We start from the raw sequence: 26,758 nt of genomic DNA on the forward strand, positions 1-26,758 counted from the left end.
TTAATCGATGAAATGAGGGATTGGGACTGGATTTCACTTTTATTGTCTGTATATTTTTATGACTATACTACATGCTTTTAAAATATCTTTTGAACTAATACTGCAAGTGGTAAGATATAAAAATAATAAAAAAAACATAACTTAAAAGGCATAGATACATAGTAATTTAATGTAAAGTACCATATTATAGTCAGAAACACTGTTACTTTTTTTAAAAATTCAGTTATATGGTACCTAGCATAAAATATAGTACAAGCCCTCTTTCCTTCTAGATTAATAGGCAGTTTGTAGATTGAAAGAGACAACAAAATGTGTAAGACATGAATACTTTAAAATTTTTTACTTTGTCTTAATATAAATGTGCAGGACTGGAAAAGGTCAGTTTTCATTCCAATCTCAAAGAAAGGCAATGCCAAAGAATGCTCAAACTACCGCACAATTGCACTCATCTCACACGCTAATGAAGTAATGCTCAAAATTCTCCAAGCCAGGCTTCAGAAATACATGAACCGTGAACTTCCAGATGTTCAAGCTGGTTTTATAAGAGGCAGAGGAACCAGAGATCAAATTGCCAACATCCTCTGGATCATGGAAAAAGCAAGAGAGTTCCAGAAAAACATCTATTTCTGCTTTATTGACTATGCCAAAGCCTTTGACTGTGTGGATCACAAACTGTGGAAAATTCTGAAAGAGATGGGAATACCAGACCACCTGACCTGCCTCTTGAGAAATCTGTATGCAGGTCAGAAAGCAACAGTTAGAACTGGACATGGAACAACAGACTGGTTCCAGATAGGAAAAGGAGTACATCAAGGCTGTATATTGTCACCCTGCTTATTTAACTTATATGCAGAGTACATCCTGAGAAACGCTGGACTGGAAGAAGCACAAGCTGGAATCAAGATTGCTGGGAGAAATATCAATAACCTCAGATATGCAGATGACACCACCCTTATGGCAGATAGTGAAGAGGAACTAAAAAGCCTCTGGATGAAAGTGAAAGAGGAGAGTGAAAAAGTTGGCTGAAAGCTCAACATTTAGAAAATGAAGATCATGGCATCTGGTCCCATCACTTCATGGGAAATACATGGGGAAACAGTGTCAGACTTTATTTTTTTGGGCTCCCAAATCACTGCAGATGGTGAGTGCAGCCATGAAATTAAAAGACGCTTACTGCTTTTAATTTACTTTTGGAAGGAAAGTTATGACCAACCTAGATGGTGTATTGAAAAGCAGAGGCATTACTTTGCCAACAAAGGTCCGTCTAGTCAAGGCTTTGGTTTTTCCAGTGGTCATGTATGGATGTGAGAATTGGACTGTGAAGAACGCTGAGCGCTGAAGAATTGATGCTTTTGAACTGTGGTGTTGGAGAAGACTCTTGAGAGTCCCTTGGACTGCAGGGAGATCCAACCAGTCCATCCTAAAGGAGATCAGTCCTGGGTGTTCATTGGAAGGACGGATGCTAAAGCTGAAACTCCAATACTTTGGCCACCTCATGCGAAGAGTTGACTCATTGGAAAAGACTCTGATGCTGGGAGGGATTGGGGGCAGGAGGAGAAGGGGATGACAGAGGATGAGATGGCTGGATGACATCACCGACTCGATGGATGTGAGTCTGAATGAACTCCGGGAGTTGGTGATGGACAGGGAGACCTGGTGTGCTGCAATTCATGGGGTCGCAAAGAGTCGGATACGACTGAGCAACTGAACTGAATATAAATGTGCACTTATTTAATTTTTTATATAATGCCTAAGATCTTTACTTTGAATAAGACTACTGATTATAGTTCTTTGTTGTCTTTTATACATAAACCATGAAAAATAGTTCGTTCTTTTTAACTTCCAGTTTCAATTTCTTTGAAGAAGAGTGAGAACTTAAAGATCCTTTTGATCTCCTTTTGAATCTTTGATTTGATAATTCTTCTGACTTTTTATAATTATTTTACCTACCTCTAATTCAACAGCAGCTATTTAATAACTCATCTTTATTGAGCCTTTCATATTCAGCTTATGTTTCACAGGAAAAAACCCAACTCATTTGTACTTTTGTTCATTTGGGGTCATATTTAATTACATTGTACAATTATAGTAACAGTTTATGGCAGATATAGTAGATTGGCTTAACATCTGTTCCCCCCTCCTTTATTATAGTATACCTTCTTATACTGGAGAGTCTGGAAAACCAAAATCTAGTTCAGAATGTGAATTGAGTTCTGCTAATGATAATCGCATGTAATGACCTAAATCAGGAGATAAGTAGGAGGAAAAGCAGTCTGAGAATCTGTTTTTGTGGATGAGAATCTAACAAGTGTAGTGTGGCCCTAGTGCCAATAATTCTTGCAACTGCTTCTATCAAAGCTAAGTCAGGATGTTCCTGCAAGCATTACCACTGGCGGTACTTCCTGATCCCAGGATCTCAGCTAAAGAGGTGTGATCCTAGAATCATCAGTTGGCATAGCTGCTTCCTGATTGTCCAGCTTCCTAATCATGGTCTGTGTGGTCTCAGCAAAACAGTTCTGCAGTATAAACCAATAAGATTGACTTTTTTTTTTTTAAGCATTTGCACGAGAAAACAGAGATCAGCTAGTTGATGGTGACTGCAGACAAAGCAACTATGCAGAGAAATGTGGTTCTATTGTTATTAATAAGAATAACACTATTTTCACAAACTTTTATGTGATTTCATTTCTCCTCTTACTGTGAAACCATCCAAATGCAAGGAAACTTACTCCTTTTTCTTTTTTCTACCATTCTTACATTTTGACTTTGTTGTATATTTGAATAAATGCACCTAGGCCCGGAACTCTCTTACTGTCTTGTACATAATATATCTTCAAATGTTTTGTGTGTGTGTGTGCTCAGTCATATCCGACTCTTTGCAACTCTGTGGGCTGTAGCCCTCCAGGCTCTGTCCATGGGATTTTTCAGCAAGAATACTGGAGTGGGTTGACATTTCCTCCTCCAGGGATCTTCCCAACCCAGAGATTGAACTGCATCTCCTCATCTCCTGCATTGCCATGCAGGTTCTTTGCCACTGATCGACTTGGAAGCCCCTAAATGTTTGTTGAACTTACTTAAATTGTTGTCGTCGTTTAGCTGCTAAGTCGTTTAGCAACGCCGTGGACTGTAGCCTGCCAGGCAATTCTGTCATAGTATTTCCCAGGCAAGAATACTGGAGTGGGTTGCCATTTCCTTCTTCAGGGAATCTTCCTGACCCAAGGATTGAACCCACTTCTACTACATTGCAGGTGGATTCTTTACCACTGAGCCACCAGGGAAGCCCTTACTTAAATTATTAATATCTAATTTTCAAGATTCATTAACCATACATAAAAAGTAATGCTTTGAAAAAGATTCCTTAAAATCTTTGCATTATTTAAATGACTTTATTTTTTCAATTATACTGCTAAGATCTTTGGAGAATTAGATAACATGTATTTACTTAGTATTTATAAATATTATATTACATTATATATTATTTCAAAGAAAACAAGGGCAAAAATAAGAGAGATATAAAAGATACAAAGAGCAAAGAACAAGTTTGAGTGTATATATATATATTTTTTTCTGCTTCTATTACTCATATATGAACCAACAGGAATATACTATGTTTTCAAGACCCATAAAACATTTTCATAAACATGGACTGTAAACCCTGTCCATCATATAAATGCATACATACAAATTGAGCATAAATCACATCATAAATTAGAAATAACAGTATGTGGGTGTAAATTATTTCTCTTAACTACATTTTCAACTAACTCCTGATATAAAGAGGGATTGAAAATTAAAATTAAAGACTGCATAAATCAACAGCATTATCAGACTAGTGAGATGCACCCAAACTAGTGCTCAGAACATTTTTAATTAATTGTAAACAAGTTAATTAGAGAGTTTTGTTTGCAGTAGTGGCATCAGACTCCTGAGAAAAACTAGAGAATCTGGACAAATACTAGAAGATCTTGACAAAAATTTGACAATAATCAAATCTGTTTAAATGAATTGGAGTCACTGTAGAATTGTAGAGCAAAGACCTGGAAAAGAAAGAATGCAGGGATATGAATCTGTTTTGGGGTTACTTTTTGCTGGATGTATCTCCCTATGTTAGAAGTGAGGAGAGGTTGAAAATTGAGCAGAGCTTGAAGCAAATTCATGGAGCAAGAGAAATAAAAAGTGAAATTCAGGGCCCATCAGACTTGAGGGTGGGTGGCTCAGGAACATCCAGGCTTTGAAGTTAAGGATGATTCCCTCAAAATAAACTACTCCCAAAATGAACTGAAACATGACTCTGAATTATCTGAATCTTTGATGTTGGTACAGCATAATCAGGGATAATATCCCTCTCCACCTGAAAAAAAAGGAAAAGGAAGTCTTTTAGAGAAAGATAACATCATTGCTAGGCCTCAAAGTATCTCTGTAATTTTTGGTGATATCTGGCTCATAATCTGGTGTATAAAGAGCTAGTAGCAGTAAGATTGAAGACAATATGATTGAAAAAAATCATAAACAGTATGCAATAGAAACAGACTCACAGGTTTGGTCTTTAAAATAATTATGAACTATGTTAAATGAGATAAGACACAGCTTTGAGAATTTCTATAAGAACTAAAAACTCTTAAGGACCAAATGAAGATTGTAGAACTGGAAAAAAAATGCAGTGAATGAAAACAAGACATTACTGAAGAGTTAATGGAATGCAACCCAAGTCAGAAAAAATTTTCAGAATGAAAACAATATTCAGAAGAGAGACAAGAGGATAGAACATGCAAAACATAAACTAAGAGACATATAGGATATAGTGAAAAGAATTAAAATTCGTTACAGCTTGAGTTCCAGAGAAGGCAGAGAGACATCAGTCCACAAATTAAAGACACACCATGTGTCATGAGCAGGATAATACAAGAGTACTATACCTAGGTACATTATTATGAAGTAATAGAAAACCAAAGATAAAAAAAAAAAATCAAGTAGGTAGAGATTATCTTCACAGTAGCAGCAATACCATATTAACTAACTTCTCAACAAAAATACTGGAAAACAGGAGACAGTGGAATATTTCTTTTAATTAATATATTTATTTTAATTGCAGGCTAACTGCTTTACAGTTTTGTGGTGGTTTCTGCCGTACATCGACATGAAGCAGCCACGAGTGCACATGTGTCCCACAGTGCTGAACCCCTCCTTCTACCTCCTTCCCCACCCCATCCCTCCAGTTGTCCCAGAGCACCAGCCTTAGGTGCCATGCTTCATTCATCAAATCTGCACTGGTCATCCGTTTTACATATGGTAGTATACATGTTTTAATGCTATCCCGTCCCACCCCCACCTTCTCCCACAGAGTCCAAAAGTCTGTTCCTTATATCTGTGTCTCTTTTGCTATCTTGCATATAGGGTTGTTGTTACCATCTTTCTATAAATTCCATATATATGCATTAATATACTGTATTGGTGTTTCTCTTTCTGACTTACTTTACTCTGTATAATAGGCTGCAGTGTCATCCACCTCATTAGAACTGACTCAAATACATTCTTTTTTATAGCTAAGTAATATTCCTTTGTGCATATGTACTACAGCTTCCTTATCCATTTGTCTGTTGATGGACATCTAGGTTTCCTCCATGTCCTAGCTAGTAAACAGTGCTGCAGTGAACATTGGGGTACACATGTCTCTTTCAATTCTGGTTTCTTCAGTGTGTGCCCAGCAATAAGATTGCTGGGTCATATGGCAGTTCTATTTCTAGTTTTTTAAGGAATCTCCACACTGTTCTCTATAGTGGCTGTACTAGTTTGCATTCCCACCAACAGTATAAGAGGGTTCCCTTTTCTCCACACCCTCTCCAGCATTTGTTGTTTGTAGACTTTTTGATGGCAGCCATTCTGACCGATGTGAGATGGTACCTCATTGTGGTTTTGATTTGCATTTCTCTGATAATGAGTGACGTTGAGCATCTTTTCAGGTGTTTGTTAGCCATCTGTATGTCATCTTTGGAGAAATGTCTGTTTAGTTCTTTGGCCCATTTTTTGATTGGGTCATTTATTTTTCTGGTATTGAGCTGCATGAGCTGCTTGTATATTTTGGCAATTAATTCTTTGTCAGTTGTTTTGTTTGCTCTTATTTTCTCCCATTCTGAAGGCTGCCTTTTCACCTTGCTTATAGTTTCCTTCGTTTTGCAAAAGCTTTTAAGTTTAATTAGATCTTAAATCCCATTTGTTTATTTTTATTTCCATTATTCTGAAAGGTGGCTTATAGAGGATCTTGCTGTGATTTATGTCAGAGAGGGTTCTGCCTATGTTTTCCTCTAAGAGTTTTATAGTTTCTGGTCTGACATTTAGATCTTTAATCCATTTTGAGTTTATCTTTGTGTATGGTGTTAGAAAGTATTCTAGTTTCATTCTTTTACAGGTGGTTGACCAGTTTTCCCAGCGCCACTTGTTAAAGAGATTGACCATGGAATATTTTTAAAGTACTGAAAGAAAAACTGTTAATATACAGTTTTTTTTACCCAGTGAAATATCCTTCAGAAGAGAGGTCAGATGAAAAGAAATTGAGAACACTGTCTTTAGAAAAATTGAAGACAATCCTAAACAGATAATCTACCTAAAGAAAATATTAATAATTCCAGATGAAAGCTTAGCATTATAGGAAAGGGTAACTGTGCGAAAAGCCCAATGAATATCAGCTCTTCTAAAGTGATAATAATGTCTCTAAAATATCTATAGAGAATTAAATATTAGGTTGGTGCAAAAGTAATTGCGGTTTCAGACTGTGAACTTTGAATCATCATAACTAGGCTCAAACACATCTTTATTAATCAAAATGGGAATCATTACAATCAACACATTTTTGCTAATGAGAAGTAAGTTTGTTTATTCCTGTATCATAAAAATCCATGTCTCTGGATTCAACAAACTCTTGGAAAGCATTTTCTGCCTTGTGGAAGCACTTTCCCTGCAAAAAGTTGTCAAGATGCTTAAAAAAGTTGTGGTTGGTTGGTGAGAGGTGAGGTGAAATATGGCAGATGAAGCAAGACTTTGTAGCCCAGTTCATTCAACTTCTGAAGCATTGGTTGTGCAGAAGAATTGGGCCCTTTCTGTTGATTAATGCCAACCTCAGGCGTGGCTGTTCTCAGTACATCTCATTGATTTTGCTGAGCATACTTCTTAGATATGATGGTTTCACTGAGATTCAGAAAGCTATAGTGGATCAGATGGGCAGCAGACCACCAAAGAGTGACCATGACCTTTTTTTTTTTTTTTTGATGCAAGTTTGGCTTTGGCTATCTAGCTTCTTCTTGGTCCAGCCACTGAGCTGCGCGTGGCTGGTTGTCATATAAAATCCACTTTTGGACACATGTCACAATCTGATTGAGAAATGGTTCATTGTCGTTGCATAGAGTAAGAGAAGACACTTCAAAACGGCAGTGTTTTGATTTTCTATCTGCTCATGAGGCACTCACTTACCAAGCCACAACATGATAGCAATAAGATAAATTTAGAAAAAGGGTATTTGAAGTTAAAATATTCTCAGGTTCTAGCGTTGCCCAAAAGAGATATAATGCTAATTTATTTTAGAGTTTGATTATTCAGTGATGCATGTTATAATCTTCAAAAGTAAAGCAAAAGATCATGTAACTGCCAACCCAGATAATAGAGTAGAAAAATGGAGTAATAAAAAATAATCTATGGAGTAATAAACAATAATCTAAAAGCATGAAAGAAGAGAACAACCAATAACGGACAGGGCAAATAGAAAGCAAATACTGAAAAAGATATAAACTCAGATACATTACTAATTACATCAAATTTCAGTGTACTACATGCTACAGTTAAAAGACAGTGATTTATCAGAGGAATTAAAAAAGACACTTACATACTTCTTATCAGATTTCTAAAATACAAGAATATTGAATGGTTGCAAATAAGAGAATGGAGAATAGATAAACCATGCAAGTGCAAACTGAAAGAAAACGGGTAAAATTGGACATATTAATAGTAGACCTTAATGTAAGAGAATATTATAAATAGTGATATTTCATAATGTTAGAAGATATGACAGTTTTAAATTTGCAAGAACCCAATTGCAAAGCCTCAGGATAGAAAATTTCCAATTTTCTCGGGGGTTTTTTTGTTTTTTTTTTTTTTAGTTTAGAAAAATTCAGTGATAGCCTTGAATGGCAAAACAGACAACTCCACCAGCTGGAAGGAAATATAAACAGATTGTTCCTCAGTAATTGAAAGAAAAACTCAAAAAATAGTATTTGAACCATGCAGTTAACATGGGTCATGGTGGAGAGCTCTGACAGAATGTGGTCCTCTGGTGAAGGGAATGGCAAACCGCTTCAGTACTCTTGCCTTGAGAACTCATGAGCTGTATGAAAAGACAAAAAGATATTACATGAAAGACGAACTCCCCAGGTCGGTAGGTGCCCAGTATACTACTGGAGAAGAGTGGAGAGAGAACTCCAGAAAGAATGAAGAGACGGAGCCAAAGCGAAAACAGCACCCAGTTGTGGGTATGACTGGTGATGGAAGTAACGTCCGATGCTGTAAGAACAATACTGCATAGGAACCTGGAATGTTAGGTCCATGAATCAAGGTAAACTGGAAATGGTCAAACAGGAGATGGCAAGAGTGAACATCCACATTTTAGGAATCAGTAAACTAAAATGGACTGGAATGGCAAATTTAATTCTGATGACCACTATATCTACTACTGAAGGCAAGAGTCCCTTAGAAGAAATGGAGTAGCCCTCATAGTCAACAAGAGTTCAAAATGCAGTGCTTGGGTGCAAGTACTGAAACCCCAAATTATAAGACAGTTGTAGAAGAGCAAGAGACAAGCAGGATTGAAAGTGAAGTGAAGTCGCTCAGTCGTGTCCCACTCTTTGCGACCCCATGGACTGTGACCCACCAGGCTCCTCTGTCCATGGGATTTTCCAGGCAAGAGTACTGGAGTGGGTTGCCATTTCCTTCTCCAGCAGGATTGCAAACTGAGAGATTAACTGAGAGATTAAAACCCTTTCTCCAAATACTTCAGATACTAAAACAAATAAAAATTAACTACATATAGGTAGTCCTTGCTTTGCATATCAGTGCAGAACTCTGAAAAGGACCTTGCAAGGGCAAGGTGTGTCCAGGTTGACAGAATAGGAAAACCCTGAACTCAGCTTCTCTAACCACAGCAAAATTACAACTGTTTGAAGAGCAGCTGTCAATGAGAATCACTTGAATACAGCAGAACATATTTTTACAACTAAAGATACAAGGAAGGAACCAAAACAAGATGGGTAGAACTTCCCTGGCAGTCCAGTGATTAAGATGGCAGGCTTCCACTGCAGGGGGCGTGTATTCCATCCCTTGTCAGGGAACTAAGATCGTGCATGCTGCACAGAGTGGCCAAAAGATTAAGGGAAAAAAGGGGTAGGAGAGGGCAGAGATACAATGTACGCACACCCTCAGGTAGGTGACCCACAAACTGGAGGATAATCACAGTCACAGAAGTTCTCCCGAAAGAGCAAAGCCAACGGGATTTGAATATTGGAGAGCCAGAGGAAACAGAAACTCCGCTCTTAAAGAGCACACACAGAATCTCATTTGCTCTGAGTCCCAGAACAGAAGCAGTAACTGGAAAGGAACCTGTTAAGACTCACTTGCTTATCTTGTAGAGTCTCCTAGACAGGAAGGGGGCAACTAGGATAAAGAAACTGAGGCCAAAAAAGGTTAAGGAACATGTTCAAGGTCACATAGCAAACAAAGTGACAGATCCTGGCTTCTCATTCAGGAAGTTTGGATATACTGCAAGAAAATCAAACCAGTCAGTCCTAAAGGAAATCAGCTCTAAATCTAAATGTTCATTGGAAGGACTGATGCCGAAGCTCCAGTACTTTTGCCACCTCATGTGAAGAGCCAACTCATTGGAAAAGACCCTGATCCTGGGACAGATTGAAGGCAAAAGGAGAAGGGGGAGGCACAGGATGGTATGGTTAGATAGTATCCCCAACTCAAATGGCATGAATTTGAGCAAACTGGGAAATAGTGAAGAATGGAAAGCCTGGCTTGCTGCAGTCCATGCAGTTGCAAAGAGTCAGATACAACTTAGTGACTGAACAACAACAAATTTGCTCTTAACCAATAAGGGTTTTGTTTTTTAAAATTGAAGTATATTTGCTGTACAGTATTATGTGTTACAGAGGAACAATATGGTGATTCTCAATGTTTATACTTCATTTATTGTCTAGTCACTAAGTGGTAACCGACTGTTTTGTGAACCCATGGACTGTAGCCCACCAGGCTCCTCTGTGCCTAGGATTTTCCAGGCAAGAATACTGGAGTGGGTTGCCATTTCCTTCTCCAGGGGCTGTTCCTGAACCAGGGGTCGAACCCACGTCTCCTGCTTAGCAGGTGTATTCTTTACCACTGAACCACCTGTACTTCATTTATTTGTTGTTGCTGTTCAGTCGCTAAATCATGTCTGACTCTTGTGCAACCCCATAGACTATAATAAGCCTGCTAGGATCCTCTGTCCATGAGATTTCTATACAAAAAGTTTTGGAGTGGGTTGCCATTTCCTTCTTCAGTGGATCTTCCTGACCCAGGCATTGAACCTACATCTCCTTCACTGCAGGTAGATTCTTTACTGTTGAGCCACCAGGGAAGCTCCATACGTCATTTATAGTTAATATAAAATATGGGCTATATTCCTTGTGTTGTACAAGATGCTTTCTTAGCTTATTTTGTATCTAATAAATTGTACCTCTTAATCCACTACCCCTATACTGCATCTCCCCCCTGCCTTCACCCCACTGGTAAGTGAGATTATTGCCTTGTGACTTTTATTGTATGTGATGAACTTTGTTTTCACTAAAGATGTTTTTAAATTTCAGATTGTATTTTTCTAGTTTCAGTGGAGATTGTAGTATTAGTAGGTAATTCTGTTTAGATTTTTCTATAGGGATGGATGCAATTCCTTTGAGAAATTTTTACCTTGAGATATGTTTAGTATAAATGATGTTTTCTGGTTATAATTATACAAATTCAATATTTTCAAGATTTTCTGATGTTAAAAACCATTTTCCCTTCTGTGTGTATATTATACACCTAATTTTTTTATAATTTTAAATTACCAAAATATTTGAATTTAATGAATATTTTGTAATTTATGAAATATTTATCACTTTTGAAATATTTGTCATTTATGAAATATTTATAATTTAATATATATTAAAGTTGAATTTAAGACTTTCAAAATTACCATCAAGCTTATTTAAGAAAGTGCTGGCAAGTAAAGCCTCTAGTCTTGATTTCATAACCATCAAGAATTTTATTCTATATAAACTGGAACTAGTCAGAAATCAAATGAATTTTGTGAAACACAGTGAAGAAATTAACAAATAATTCTATAATCCCCTTTCCATTTCATTAACTAGATGAAGTTATTATATTTAAATTTTTTCTGAATGACGTGTTTTATCAATGAATCAGGTATAATTTCAGAATTTTATATGTTTGAAAAATTAAAATCTTCCTAGGACAAACTGAATTATGTATCTTTAAATTGAGCACTTTAACTCATTCAAAATTTTGATGTATTTTTTCTTGTGACTCGTTATTCAATGATTTTTAAATACTTGTACATTTAGAGGATGACTTAAAAATGATTTTTGTGTAAACAGTGATTTTTGACCCAAATGTTGATTTAGTTGACCCTGAAACAACAACTACTGTTACTAAAATTAGATTATTGTTGTGTTCACTGTTTGTTCCAAAGGTTGCACAATGAATTAAAAGATGCTGTTGTTGCAAAGCAATTGGAGGCCCTTCCCTTTGGCACAGAGATGGGAAATGAGATATATACAGATGACGAAACAGTCAGGAATCTTCAAGAACAGCTAAAACTGGCCAGTCAGGTGAGTGATATATTTATTATCCTGAATAAACAGAGTTTCTAAAAATCTGTGATCAGCCATTATTTATGAATGATAATAGAATATCGAAATTGTTAGCATGATGATTTTCTACAGTTTGCAAAATAGTTAACAGGTAACAAAACTTGTAATATGTACCCTTGCTGTATGTTACAGTTGCCATGTATATATTTTAATTGAATCCTAATTCTTTTGGCATGATTTTTTGTGTGTTGTAAAATATTGTAATGCAAAAGAAAATTTTTGAAGAAAAGAATCAATTATCCACTTGCCTAAATTTACATTTTTTTCCCATGTTTTCTTCTGATACCATTTTCTTCAGTTTTCAAAGATTATAGAATTATATTTTTCTAAACTTACACTTCTTTTAGAATTATGCTTTTCCTCCTTTTTTCTTCCTGTATGGTTATCAAAATATTTGGGAAGCTATATTGTTTATATCCTGTTTTTAGCATTGTAATCTTTTTGGTTATATATAAGAGAATGTTATTTTAATTTACAATTTTGTATGCCAGGTATCTCATATCTTTTATGGATTTGAATCCCATTTTTATACCTTCCTGTGTTCCTCAGTTTCTTCATTTTATAAATGGGGATTAGAAATTCATTATTAAGGTTTTGATTTTATACTTATCTGTAGGAAGTTGAATTGTCTTTTATTCTTTGGAAATTTGGTTTTGGAATTCTTGGCTTTCAAAAGTGATATCATTTGTTAATTAGATAGGCTATATATACCTTGTTAAGGAGCATTATGTAGCACTGAATTCTTTTTAATATATAAAGGGAAGGAATTTGAAAAGTAATAGAGGGAAAAAAATAATGCGGAAAGCATATTCTTTGCTCTGTTTTAGCCTAGTATTTCAGGAAGAATTTATTAATGTGCATGCATGCATGTCCATTCTGAAGGAGATCAGCCCCGGGATTTCTTTGGAAAGAATGATGCTAAAGCTGAAACTCCAGTACTTTGGCCACCTCATGCAAAGAGTTGACTCATTGGAAAAGACTCTGATGCTGGGAGGGATTGGGGGCAGGAGGAGAAGGGGACGCCAGAGGATGAGATGGCTGGATGGCATCACTGACTCGATGGACGTGAGTCTGAGTGAACTCTGGGAGTTGGTGATAGACAGGGAGGCCTGGCATGCTGTGATTCATGGGGTCGCAAAGAGTCGGACACGACTGAGCGACTGATCTGATCTGATCTGATGCATGCATGCTAAATCGCTTCAGTCCTTTCTGACTCTTTTAAGGCTACAGACTGTAGCCCACTAGGCTCCCCTGTCGGTGGAACTCGCCAAGCAAGAAGACTAGACTGAGTTGCCATGCCCTCCTTCAGGGAATCTTCCCCACCCAGGGATCGAACCCATGTCTCTTATGTCTCCTACAGTGGCAACGGGTTGTTTACCAGTAGTGCTACCTGGGAAGCCCGTTAATGTTCACATATAAATAAATAAATGAAAATTAATTTAGACTTCAAAATGCTTTCTAACCAGACATTAAATACCTTTTTAAAGCTGTAGCAGAATATACATTTCTTATTACTCTTAAAAAATACTGTGACAGACATATATAAAAGAACCCTCACTTGTACACCTTAAATATAGGCAGTGATTGTCAGCCACACCTCAATAAATTCTTAAAAATTTAATTTATAAAAGAAAGCAGAGTGCAGAACTAGATAAGATTTGTAGTTTCAAAAAACAAAACAAAAAAGAATTCTTCTAAAAAGCATCTCTGTGGTACTCTTGTGGCTATAATTTCTAACACTCAATTTTATTTCATTTTTTTTTAGTCACATTTGTTCTCATTCCTCACCCCTTTCTCTTTCTATCTTACCGTCTTTGCCTTTCTCCATGTACATCTTGCTTGGTCCCATATTATGTCTCTGAAGATGGTTCTTCCCTTTTGCTACATTTTGGGTTGTTATTTCATAGTAAGTATGGTGAGGTCCAGGTTTGAGCAGTCAAAATTGAAAAAGTTTGTGAAAGAAAATTTTGCCACAATATCTGCAATGTACTTTGTATATAAATGCGAAATTTTAACTGAGTGACAGTTCAAGCAGTTTTATAAAATGTTAACGAATCCATAAAATAATAATGTTAAATGTTAATTCTGCTTATTACTTATACATTCATCTTTATGTATATTACTAAGTTATACGTACAGTCATTTTGGTATCCATCACTAGATTGAAAGACCTTCTTGTCGTGCGTGAAGACTAGGTGAATCCAAACTGAATAAATTGAAAACTAAATACAATGCAATTTATAGTAGAAAATTGAGAGAGAATTCTTTATTATGCTTTATTAAAGCAATAAGTCAAAATAATAAGATTCAAATATCTTCATTTCACAAATATTTATTAGTTGTCCACTATATATGCTGCTACTGCTAAGTCGCTTCAGTCATGTCTGACTGTGTGACCCCATAGACGGCAGCCCACCAGGCCCTGCCGTCCCTGGGATTCTCCAGGCAAGAACACTGGAGTGAGTTGCCATTTCCTCCTCCAATGCATGAAAGTGAAAAGTGAAAGGGAAGTCGCTCAGTCGTGTCCGACTCCTAGCGACCCCATGGACTGCAGCCTACCAGGCTCCTCCATCCATGGGATTTTCCAGGCAAGAGACTATATATGAGACACTGTGATTAGTGTTGATCATGCAGTGGACAATGTTGGTGTCTGCTTTTGTGAAACACGCAAGCTTTTGAAAGAAAAATCTGGTCAAATTTCTTGAGTTTGGTCCCATTCTACTTCCTCACTCTATAATCTTGGGAAATCTTTTTGTGCTTCACCTTCTTTTATAAACAGGGATTATAGTAATTCTCCTTCTATGGGGTTCTTAAGATAATTAAAGTTTTAAATCCTCATAAAGCACATAGTGTAATGCCTAGCACATGTGTAAAATAAATTTACCTATTATTTTTATCATCTTTATTATTATTAGTGCTAAAAAGCAAGGTGAAGAATTAAAATTAGGTGTAAAAAATTCTGTGTGTCTCAAATGTAATTGTTTTGGGAGCCATTAACACCAGTACAGTATCAAATGCAGTTCAGTTCAGTTGCCCAGTCGTGTCCGACTCTTGTGACCCCATGAACCCCATGACCCCACTCCCTGTCCATCACCGACTCCCGGAGTCCACCCAAACCCATGTCCATCAAGTCAGTGATGCCATCCAACCATCTCATCCCCTGTCATCCCCTTCTCCTCCTGCCTTCAATCTTTCCCAGCATCAAGGTCTTTTCAAATGAGTCAGCTCTTCGCATCAGGTGTCCAAAGTATTAGAGTTTCAGCTTCAACATCAGTCCTTCCAATGAATACCCAGGAATGATCTCCTTTAGGATGGACTGGTTGGATCTCCTTGCATTCCAAGGGACTTGCAAGAGTCATCTCCAGCACCACAGTTCAAAAGCATCAATTCTTCGGCACTCAGCTTTCTTTATAGTCCACCTCTCATCCATATATGACCACTGGAAAAACCATAGCCTTGACTAGACTGACCTTTGTTGACAAAGAGATGTCTCTGCTTTTTAATATGCTATCTAGGTTGGTTATAACTTTCCTTCCAAGGAGTAAGTGTCATTTAATTTCATGGCTGCAATCACCATCTGCAGTGATTTTGCAGCCCAGAAGAATAAAGTCAGCCACTGTTTCCACTGTTTCCCCATCTATCTGCCATGAAGTGATGGGACCAGATGCCATGATCTTCGTTTTCTGAATGTTGAGCTTTAAGCCAAAGCTTTCATCAAGAAGCTTTTTAGTTCCTCTTTACTTTCTGCCATAAGGGTAGTGTCATCTGCATATCTGAGGTTATTGATATTTCTCCCAGCAATCTTGATTCCAGCTTATGCTTCCTCCAGCCCAGCGTTTCTCATGATGTACTCTGCATATAAGTTAAATAAATGGGGTGACAATATACAGCCTTGATGTACTCCTTTTCCTATCTGGAACCAGTCTGTTGTTCCATGTCCAGTTCTAACTGTTGCTTTCTGACCTGCATACAAATTTCTCAAGAGGCAGATCAGGTGGTCTGATATTCCCATCTCTTTCAGGATTTTCCACAGTTTATTGTGATCCACATAGTCAAAGGCTTTGGCATAGTCAAGAAAGCAGATACATGCTTTTCCAGAACTCTCTTGCTTTTTCGATGATGCAGCAGATGTTTGCAATTTGATCTCTGATTCCTCTGCCTTTTCTAAAACCAGCTTGAACATCTGGAAGTTCATGGTTGACGTATTGCTGAAGCCTGGCTTGGAGAATGTTGAGCATTATTTTACTAGCATGTGAGATGAGTGCAATTGTGCGATAGTTTGAGCATTCTTTGGCATTGCCTTTCTTTGGGATTGGAATGAAAACTGACCTTTTCCAGTCCTGTGGCCACTGCTGAGTTTTCCAAATTTGCTGACATATTGAGTGCAGCACTTTAATAGCATCTTTCAGGATTTGAAATAGCTCAACTGGAATTCCATCACCTCCACTAGCTTTGTTCGTAGTGATGCTTTCTAAGGCCCACTTGACTTCACATTCCAGGATGTGTGGCTCTAGGTGAGTGATCACACCATTGTGATTATCTGGGTTGTGAAGATCTTTTTTGTACATTTCTTCTGTGTATTCTTGCCACTTCTTCTTAATATCTTCTGCTTCTGTTAGGTCCCTACCATTTATGTCCTTTATTACAATATCAAGTCCCTCACTAAATACTTTTATTTTGGAGTATTTTGTTTTCTCATATTAGTGTGATTTATGAAAATCCTTCTGGAGGGCAGCTTGGCAGTAAAAGCCTAGAAATGCTTATATCCTTTGACCAATTAATTTGATGGTGACATTACATAGATTTTAGGAACCTGTCCTAAGAAATTGTTATACATAAAAATATATGAATAAATATATTCATTGTAGTAATGTTTTGCTTGTAAAAAATTGGAACAATTTTTTTTTAATCTAAAATATGGAATCATTTCAGTTGTGTTTCTTTTTTCCAAATTATTGGTTATATATTAGTACACTGGTTCTCAAATTTTAGTGTTTATTATAATCACCTGGGGGCTTATTAAAATAAAGATTGTTACCCTCTCCCCCAAGTTTTTTTTTACTTTTAATATTTATTTATTTGGTTGTCCTGGGTCTTCGTTGCAGCATGTGGAATCTGGTGTCTTGACCAGGAAATGAACCCAGGCCCGTTTGCACTGGGAGCCTAGAGTCCCAGCCACTGAACCACCAGGGAAGTCCCATCCCCCAAGTTTTTGATTCAAGAAGTCTAGGATATGAGTCAGTAACTTATATTTCTTATAGGTTCTAAGGTATTGCTGCTAGTCCTTTCAGAACAACTGGTCTAGGAGAATCTGGGCTTTCTACCTAGTATTCCAGATGATTTTTACCATCAGACACATTTGAAAAAATGCAGTTTTGAGATATGAGGCATTTTTATGACTATTCCATTGAAAATAAAATTGTCTTAAAAAAAATAAAATGAATTTAGAGGGTCATTCCACCAGGAATTAGAAATCCAGCCCAAATTCTGGCTCTACATTCTACTTTTGTCTACAGATTTTAAACTGTATAAGTTTTAGGCAAAACTAATAAAAGGTTTTAGAAGTCAGGATAATGGTTAGTTTTGGAGGATTGTAGTATCAAGAAGAAAGGGGCAACTGGCTTCAAGGTACTGGTAATAACGTTCTCTGTCTTGAACTGGTTGCTGGTCACATGAGTGCACTCACTGTACAAATTTATGATTTGTGTATCTCTGAATGCTTATGCCTCAGAAAGCTTCTTTAGAACTTATAAATGTATTATTTATTTGAAATGTATACTCATTATATTCCAAAAATGCATATCTTTTCACTACACCATCTTACCTACTTATTAAAACTGAGAGAGGAATAGCTCTGACCTGGAATTTAAAAGCTTGGGCTTTAGAGACAGAGAGATGAAGATTTCTTCTTGATTCTGTCAGCAGCTTGCTGAGTGACTCCAGGCAAATGGCCTGAACCTTAGTTTCCACTTTTCTAAAAAGAGAATAATGCTTTTTATCTGCTGGCTTAGTTTCTCAACCTTCTTGGTTTAAGAACCCCTCTTCAGTATACTTAAAAATTATTCAGGACTCCAAAAAGCATTTTTTTGTGTGGGATATTTATCATATTACTAAATAAAACTAAGACTTTTTTTTTTTTAATTTGTTAATTTATTTCTTTATTTGGCTGTGTTCTGTCTTTGTTGCTAAGTGGGCTTTTTCTCTAGTTGGGGTGAGCAGGGGCTACTCCCTAGTATAGGCTTCTCATTGTGGTGGTTTTTTTGTTGTAGACAGGGACTCTAGGGCATGAAGGCTTCAATAGTTGCATCACACAAGCTTAATATTTGCAGCTCCCAGGCTCTAGAGCACAGGCTCAATAGTTGTGGAGCACGGGCTTACTTCTTAAGATGTGAGATCTTCACAGACCAGGGATCGAACCTGTATCTCCTGCATTGCCAAGAAGATTCTTTATCCCTGGGCCACCAGAGAAGACCCTAAAATTTATTCTTTTTTTTTTTTTTGTCTTTTTTTTTTTTTTTACTTCTTAATTTTATTTTATTTTTAAACTTTACAATATTGTATTGGTTTTGCCAAATATCCTAATGAATCCGCCACAGGTATACATGTGTTCCCCATCCTGAACCCTCCTCCCTCCTCCCTCCCCATACCGTCCCTCTGGGTCATCCCAGTGCACCAGCCCCAAGCATCCAGTATCGTGCCTCGAACCTGGACTGGCGACTCATTTCATACATGATAGTATACATGTTTCAGTGCTATTTTATTGAAGGATAATTGCTTTACAGAATTTTGTTGTTTTCTGCCAAACCTCAAAATGAATCCGTCATAGGTATATGTGTATCCCCTCCCTTTTGAACCTCTCTCCCATCTGCCTCCCCACCCCACCCATCTAGGTTGATACAGAGCCCTGTTTGAGTCTCCTTAGCCATACAACAAATTCCCATTGACTATCTATTTTACATATGGTAAATGTAAATTTCCACTTTACTCTTTCCATACCTCTCACCCTCTCCTCCCCTCTTGCCATGTCCATAAATCTATTCTCTATGTCTGTTTCTCCATTGCTGCCCTGTAAATAAATTCTTCAGTACCATTTTTCTACACTCGGTATATGTACGTTAGAATATGATATTTATCTTTCTCCTTCTGACTCACTTCACTCTGTGTAATAGGTTCTAGGTTCATCCACCTCATGAGAACTGACTCAAATGTGTTCCTTTATATGGCTGAGTAATATTCCATTGTGTATATGTACCATAACTTCTTTATTCATTCATCTGTCAGTGGACATCTAGGTTGCTTCCATGTGCTAGCTGTTGTAAATAGTGCTGCAGTGCGCAATGGGATACATGTGTCTTTTTCAATTTTGGTTTCATCAGGGTATAATATGCCTACGAGTGGGATTCCTGGGTCATATGGTAGTTTTATTCCTAGTTTTTTAAGGAATCTCCATACTGTCCTCTTGGAGAAGGCAATGGCAACCCACTCCAGTACTCTAACCTGGAAAATCCCATGGACGGAGGAGCCTGGTAGGCTGCAGTCCATGTGGTAACTAGGAGTCGGACATGACTGGGTGACTTCACTTTCACTTTTCACTTTCATGCATTGGAGAAGGAAATGGCAACCCACTCCAGTGTTCTTGCCTGGAGAATCCCAGGGACGGGGGAGCCTGGTGGGCTGCCATCAGTGGGGTTGCACAGAGTCAGACACGATTGAAGCGACTTAGCAGCAGCAGCAGCATACTGTCTTCTATAGTGTCTGTATCAATTTGCATTGCCACCAACAGCAGAAGAGTATTCCCTTTTCTCCACACCCTCTCCAGCATTTATTGTTTGTAGACTTTTTCATGATGGCCATTCTGACCAGTGTGAGGTGATAGCTCATTGTTGTTTTTGATTTGCTTTTCTCTAATAATGAGCAGTGTTGAGCATCTTTTCATGTGTTTGTTAGCCATCTGTATGTCTTCTCTGGAGAAATGTCTGTTTAGGTCTTTTTTCCACTTTTTGAGTGGGATGTTTGTTTTTCTGGTATTGAGTTGTATGAGCTGCTTGTATATTTTGAAAATTAATCCCTTGTCAGTTGGTTCATTTGCTATTATTTTCTCCCATTATGAGGGTTGTCTTTTCACCTTGCTTATAATAAGTTTCCTTTGCTGTGCAGAAGCTTTTCAGTTTAATCAGGTCCCACTTGTTTACTTTTGTTTTTATTTCCATTACTCTACGAGGTGAGTCATAGCAGATCTTGCTTTGATTTATGTCATCAAGTGTTCTGCCCATGTTTTCCTGTAAGAGTTTTATAGTTTCTGGTCTCACATTTAGGTCTTTAATCCATTTAGAGTTTATCTTTGTGTGTGGTGTTAGGAAGTGTTCTAATTTCATTCTTTTACATGTAGCTGTCCAGTTTTCTCAGCACTGTTTATTAAAGAGGCTATCCTTGCCCCACTGTGTATTCTTGCCTCTTTTGTCGAAAACAAGGTCCCCATAGGTATGTGGCTTTATCTCCAGGTTCTCTATCTTGTTCCATTGATCTATATTTCTGTTTTTGTGCCAGTACCATACTGTCTTGATGACTGTAGCTTTGTAGAATAATCTGAAGTCAGGAAGGTTGATTCTTCTTGCTCGATTCTTTCACAAGACTGCTTTGGCTTTTGGGGGTCTTTTGTGTTCCATATGAATTGTGAAATTTTTTGTTCTAATTCTGTGAAAAATGTCATTGGTAATTTGATAGGGATTGCATTGAATCTGTAGATTGTGTTAGGTAGTATAGTCATTTTCACAATATTGATTCTTCCTACCCAGGAACATGGACTATCTCTCCATCTGTTTATGTTGTCTTTGATTTCTTTCACTGGTGTCGTAGTTTTCTGTGTTAGAGTTCTTTTGTCTACTTCGGTAAGTTTATTCCTAGATATTTAATTCTTTTTGTCCCAGTGGTGAATAGGATTGATTCCTTAATTTCTCTTTCTGATTTTTTAACTTTTACTATATAGAAATACAAGTGATTTGTGTGTATTGATTTTGTAATCTGCAATTTTACTAAATGTACTGATTAGCTCTAGTGATTGTCTGATAGTATCTTTTGGGTTTTCTATGTACAGTATCCTGTCATCTGCAAACAGTGAGAGTTTTCAGTTCAGTTCAGTCACTCAGGTGTGTCCAACTCTTGCAAGCCCATGAATCACAGCATGTCAGGCCTCCCTGTCCATCACCAACTCCCGGAGTTCACCCAAACTCATGTGCATCGAGTCGGTGATGCCATCTAGCCATCTCATCCTCTGTCGTCCCCTTCTCCTCCTGCCCCCTTCCAATGAGTCAACTCTTTGCATGAGGTGGCCTAAGTATTGGAGTTTCAACCTCAGCATCAGTCCTTCCAATGAACACCCAGGACTGATCTCCTTTAGGATGGACTGGTTGGATCTCCTTACAGTCCAAGGGACCCTCAAGAGTCTTCTCCAACACCACAGTTCAAAAGCATCAATTCTTCGGCATTCATCTCTCTTTGTAGTCCAGCTCTCACATCCATACATGATCACTGGAAACACCATAGCCTTAACTAGATGGACCTTTGTTGGCAAAGTAATATCTCTGCTTTTTAATATGCTATCTAGGTTGGTCGTAACTTTCCTTCCAAGGAGTAAGCGTTTTTTAATTTCTTAGCTTCAGTAACCATCTACAGTGATTTTGGAGCCCAGAAAAATAAAATCTGACCCTGTTTCCCCATCTATTTCCCATGAAGTGATGGGACCAGATGCCATGATCTTAGTTTTCTGAATGTTGAGCTTTAAGCCAACTTTTTCACTCTCCTCTTTCACTTTCATCCAGAGGCTTTTTAGTTCCTCTTCACTTTCTGCCATAAGGGTGGTGTCATCTGCATATCTGAGGTTATTGATATTTCTCCCGGCAATCTTGACTCCAGCTTGTGCTTCTTCCAGCCCAGCGTTTCTCATGATGTACTCTGCATAGAAGTTAAATAAGCAGGGTGACGGTATACAGCCTTGACGTACTCCTTTTCCTATTTGGAACCAGTCTGTTGTTCCATGTCCAGTTCTAACTGTTGCTTCCTGACCTGCATATAGGTTTCTCAAGAAACAGATCAGGTGGTCTGGTATTCCCATCTCTTTCAGAATTTTCCACAGTTTATTGTGATCCACACAGTCAAAGGCTTTGGCATAGTCAATAAAGCAGAAATAGATGTTTTTCTGGAACTCTCTTGATTTTTCGATGATCCAGCGGATGTTGGCAATTTGATGTCTGGTTCCTCTGCCTTTTCTAAAACCAGCTTGAACATCTGGAAGTTCATGGTTGACGTATTGCTGAAGCCTGGCTTGGAGAATTTTGAGCATTATTTTACTAGCATGTGAGATGAATGCAATTGTGTGGTAGTTTGAGCATTCTTTGGCATTGCCCTTCTTTGGGATTGGAATGAACACTGACCTTTTCCAGTCCTGTGGCCACTGCTGAGTTTTCCAAATGTGCTGACATATTGAGTGCAGCACTTTCATAGCATCATCTTTCAGGATTTGGAATAGCTCAACTGAAATTCCATCACCTCCACTAGCTTTGCTCATAGTGATGCTTTCTAAGGCTCACTTGACTTCACATTCCAGGATGTGTGGCTCTAGGTGAGTGATCACACCATCGTGATTATCTGGGTCATGAAGATCTTTTTTGTACAGTTCTTCTGTGTATTCTTGCCACTTCTTCTTAATATCTTCTGCTTCTGTTAGGTCCATACCATTTCTGTCCTTTATCGAGCCCATGTTTGCATTAAGTGTTCCCTTTGTGTCTGATTTTCTTGAAGAGATCTCTAGTCTTTCCCATTCTGTTGTTTTCCTCTATTTCTTTGCACTGATCTCTGAGGAAGGCTTTCTTATCTCTCCTTGCTATTCTTTGGAACTCTTCATTCAAATGGGAATATCTTCTCTCCTTTGCTTTTCGCTTCTCTCCTCTTCACAGCTATTTTTATGGCCTCTTCAGACAGCCATTTTGCTTTTTTGCATTTCTTTTCCATGGGGATGATCTTGATCCCTGTCTCCTGTACAGTGTCATGAACCTCACTTCTTTTCCAATTTGGATTCTTTTTTTTTGTTGTTCTCTAATGGCTGAAACTAGGACTTCCAGAACTATGTTGAATAATAGTGATGAAAGTGGACACCCTTGTCTTGTTCCTGATCTTAAGGGGAATGCTTTCAGTTTTTCACCATTGAGAATAATGTTTGCTGTAGGCTTATCATATATGGCCTTTACAGTGTTGAGGTAGGTTCCTTCTAAGCCCGTTTTTTGAAGAATTTCAATCATAAATGGTGCTGAATTTTTTCAAAGGCTTTTTCTACATCTATTGATATGACCATATGGTTTTTATCTTTCAATTTGTTAATATGGTGTATCACATTGATTGACTTGCATATATTAAAGAATCCTTGCATCCCTGGAATAAACCTAACTTGATTATGGTATATGAGCTTTTTGATGTGTTGCTGAATTCTCTTTGCTAAAATTTTGTTGAGGATTTTTTCATCTATGTCCATCAGTGATACTGGCCTGTAGTTTTCTTTTTGTGTGTGTTGTCTTTCTCTGGTTTTAGTATCAGGGTGGTGGTGGCCTCGTCGAATGAGTTTGGAAGTGTTCCTTCCTCTGCAGTTTTTTGAAAGAGTTTAGAAGGATAGGCATTAGCTCTTCTCTCTAAATGTTTGATAGAATTCTCCTGTGAAGCCATGTGGTCCTTGGCTTTCCTTTTTTAGGATATTTTGTTCACAATTTCAATTTCAGTGCTTGTAATTGGGTTCTTCATAATTTCTATTTCTTCCTGGTTCAGTCTTGGAAGTTTGAACTTACCTGGGAATCTGTCCATTTCTTCCAGGTTATCCATTTTATCACCATATAGTTGTTCATAATAGTCTTTTATAATCCTTAGTATTTCTGCATTGTCTGATGTAACCTATCCTTTTTCATTTCTAATTTTGTTGATTTGATTCTTCTCTCTTTTTTCCTTGATGAGCCTGGCTAAGGGTTTATCAATTTTATTTATCTTCTCAAAGAACCAGCTTTTAATTTTATTAATCTTTACTATTGTTCTTTCGTTTCTTTTTCAATTATTTCTGCTCAGATCTTTATGATTTCTGTCCTTCTAATTTTGAGGGGTTTTTTGTTCTTCTTTTTCCAGTTGTTTTAGGTGTAAAATTAGTTTGTCTATTCGATGTTTTTCTTGTTTCTTGAGGTAGGATTGTCTTGCTATAAACTTCCCACTTAGAACTGCTTTTACTGCATCCCATAGGTTTTGAGTTGCTGTGTTTTCATTGTCATTTGTTTCTAGAAATTTTTCAATTTCCCTTTTGATTTCTTCTGTAACTGGTTGGTTATTTAGAAATGTGTTGTTTAATCTCCATATGTTTGTGTTTTTCACAGTTTCTTTTTTGTAATTGATTATCTAGTTTCATAGCATTGTGGTCAGAGAAGATGCTTTATATGATTTCAATTTTCTTAAATTTACTGAGGTTTGATTTGTGACCCAAGATATAGTCTATCCTGGAGAATGTTCCATGTGCACTTGGGAAGAAGGTATATTCTTCTGCATTTGGATGGAACGTCCTGAAGATATCACTGAGATCCATCTCATCTAATGTATCATTTAAGACTTGTATTTCCATATTAATTTTCTGTTTTGATGATCTGTCTGTTGGTGTGAGTGGTGTGTTAAAGTCTCCTACTATTATTGTGTTATCAGTTTCTTCTTTTATGTCTCTTAGTGTTTGTCTTATGTATTGAGGTGCTCTTATGTTGGGTGCATAGATATTTACAATTGTTATGTCTTCCTCTTGGATTGATCCCTTGATCATTATGTACTGTCCTTCCTTATCTCTTGTAATATTCTTTATTTTAAGGTCTATTTGTCTGATATGAGGATTGCTACTCCAGCTTTCTTTAGCTTCCCATTTGAATGGAATATATTTTTCCATCTTCTCACTTTCAGTCTATATGTATCTTTAGGTCTAAGGTGGGTTTCTTGTAGACAGAATATTTATGGGTCTTGTTTTTTAATCCATTCAGCCAGTCTGTGTCTTTTGGTTGGAGCAGTTAATCCATTTACATTTAAAGTAATCATTGATAAATGTGTTCCTATTGTCATTTTCTTTATTGTTTGGGGTTGATTCTGTAGATCCTTTTTCTTTTGTATTTCTTGTCTATATAAGTCCCTTTAAACATTTGTTGTAAAACTGGTTTGATGGTACTGAATTCTCTTAACTTTTGCCTGTCAGAATAGATTTTTATTTCTTCATCAATTTTGAATGAGATCCTTGCCAGGTACAGTAAGCTTAGTTGTAGATTTTTCCCTTTCAGTACTTTAAATAATATCCTGCCATTCCCTTTTGGCCTGCAGAGTTTCTGCTGAAAAATCAGCTGTTAAACATATGGGGTTTCCCTTTTATGTTACTTGTTGCTTCTCCCTTGCTGCTTTTAATATTCTTTGTTTGTGTTTAGTCTTGGTTAGTTTGATTAGTATGTGTCTTGGCGTGTTTCTCCTTGGATTTGTCCTATACGGGACTCTTTATGCCTCTTGGACTTGATTGACTATTTCCTTTTCCATGTTGGGGAAATTTTCAACTATAATCTCTTCAAAAATTTTCTCATACTCTTTCTTTTTCTCTTCTTCTGGGACCCCTATAATTCAAATGTTGGTGCATTTGATATTGTCCCAGAAGTCTCTGAGACTATCCTCAATTCTTTTCATTCTTTTTTCTTTATTCTGCTCTTCAGAAGTTATTTCCACTATTTTATCTTCCAGGTCACTGATTGGTTCTTCTGCTTCAGATATTCTGCTTTCAATTCCTTCTAGAGTGTTTTTAATTTCAGTAATTGTGGTGTTTGTATGTTTATAATTCTGTGTCTTTGTGAATTGATTCTCTCATTTTCTCCATTTTGTTTTCAACGTTTTTGATCATTTTTACTATCATTATTCTGAATTCTTTTTCAGGTAGTTTGCCCATTTCCTCTTCATTTATTTGGACTTCTGTGTTTTTAGTTTGTTCCTTCACTTGTGTAGTATTTTTCTGCCTTTTCTTTCTTTATTTTTTTTTAACTTACTGTGTTTGAGGTCTTTTCCCAGGCTTCAAGGTTGAATTCTTTCTCCCTTTTGGTTTCTGCCCTCCTAAGGTTTGTGTAAGCTTCATATAGGGTGTGATTTGTGCTGAGTTTTTGTTTGTTTGTTTGTTTTTCCTCTGATGGGCAAGGCTGAGTGAGGTGGTAATTCTGTCTCTGATGATTAGGTTTGTGTTTTTTTTGCTGTTTGTTGTTTAGATGAGGTGTCCTGTACTACTGGAGGTGCTACTGATGGTTGGGTGATGCCGGGTCTTGTATTCAACTGATTTCCTTTGTGTGAGTTCTCACTCTTTCATACTCTCTAGGGTTAGTTCTCTGGTAGTCTAGGGTTTTGGAATCAATGCTCCCACCCAAAGGCTCAGGGCTTGATCTCTTCAATGACCCTCGCCAAATTGGTGTAGCCAGAATGCCATTATGTTTCCTCTTAGGGATTTTTCATCCACAGACCCCAACTCTGCTCTGGATCTCATATCTGACCTATCAGAGAACAGCATCTGAAATTGAGAAGTGGTACCTATCCTTCTAATTCATGCTGAGCCCAGTAGAGTGGAAATGGGAGAGGCTGGATGGTGTTCCCAGACTGTCCCCCGAAACTGATTTCCCTGGGCGCCTTCCTTGGAGGGGACTATAGAGACCCACACTCAGAAAACGCTGCTTAGTTTGGCATTTAAATCCAGCAGGCCAGAAATAACACTCATACTGCTTAAAAATTTT

General features: G+C 37.4%; 1 protein-coding gene across 2 annotated transcripts in view; it reads left to right on the forward strand.

Moving 5' to 3' along the window:
* SCLT1 (sodium channel and clathrin linker 1) overlaps positions 1-26,758 on the forward strand; it is a 225,907-nt gene that overhangs the window by 51,511 nt on the left and 147,638 nt on the right. For both annotated transcript variants that reach the window (XM_061384197.1, XM_061384198.1), the window contains exon 6: positions 11,771-11,909. In XM_061384197.1, coding sequence (XP_061240181.1) covers positions 11,771-11,909 — 139 coding nt within the window. The remainder of the gene's footprint in view (positions 1-11,770; positions 11,910-26,758) is intronic.

Source organism: Bos javanicus, chromosome 17 (genome assembly GCF_032452875.1).
Source record: "Bos javanicus breed banteng chromosome 17, ARS-OSU_banteng_1.0, whole genome shotgun sequence".
In the NCBI taxonomy this organism is placed as follows: domain Eukaryota; kingdom Metazoa; phylum Chordata; class Mammalia; order Artiodactyla; family Bovidae; genus Bos; species Bos javanicus.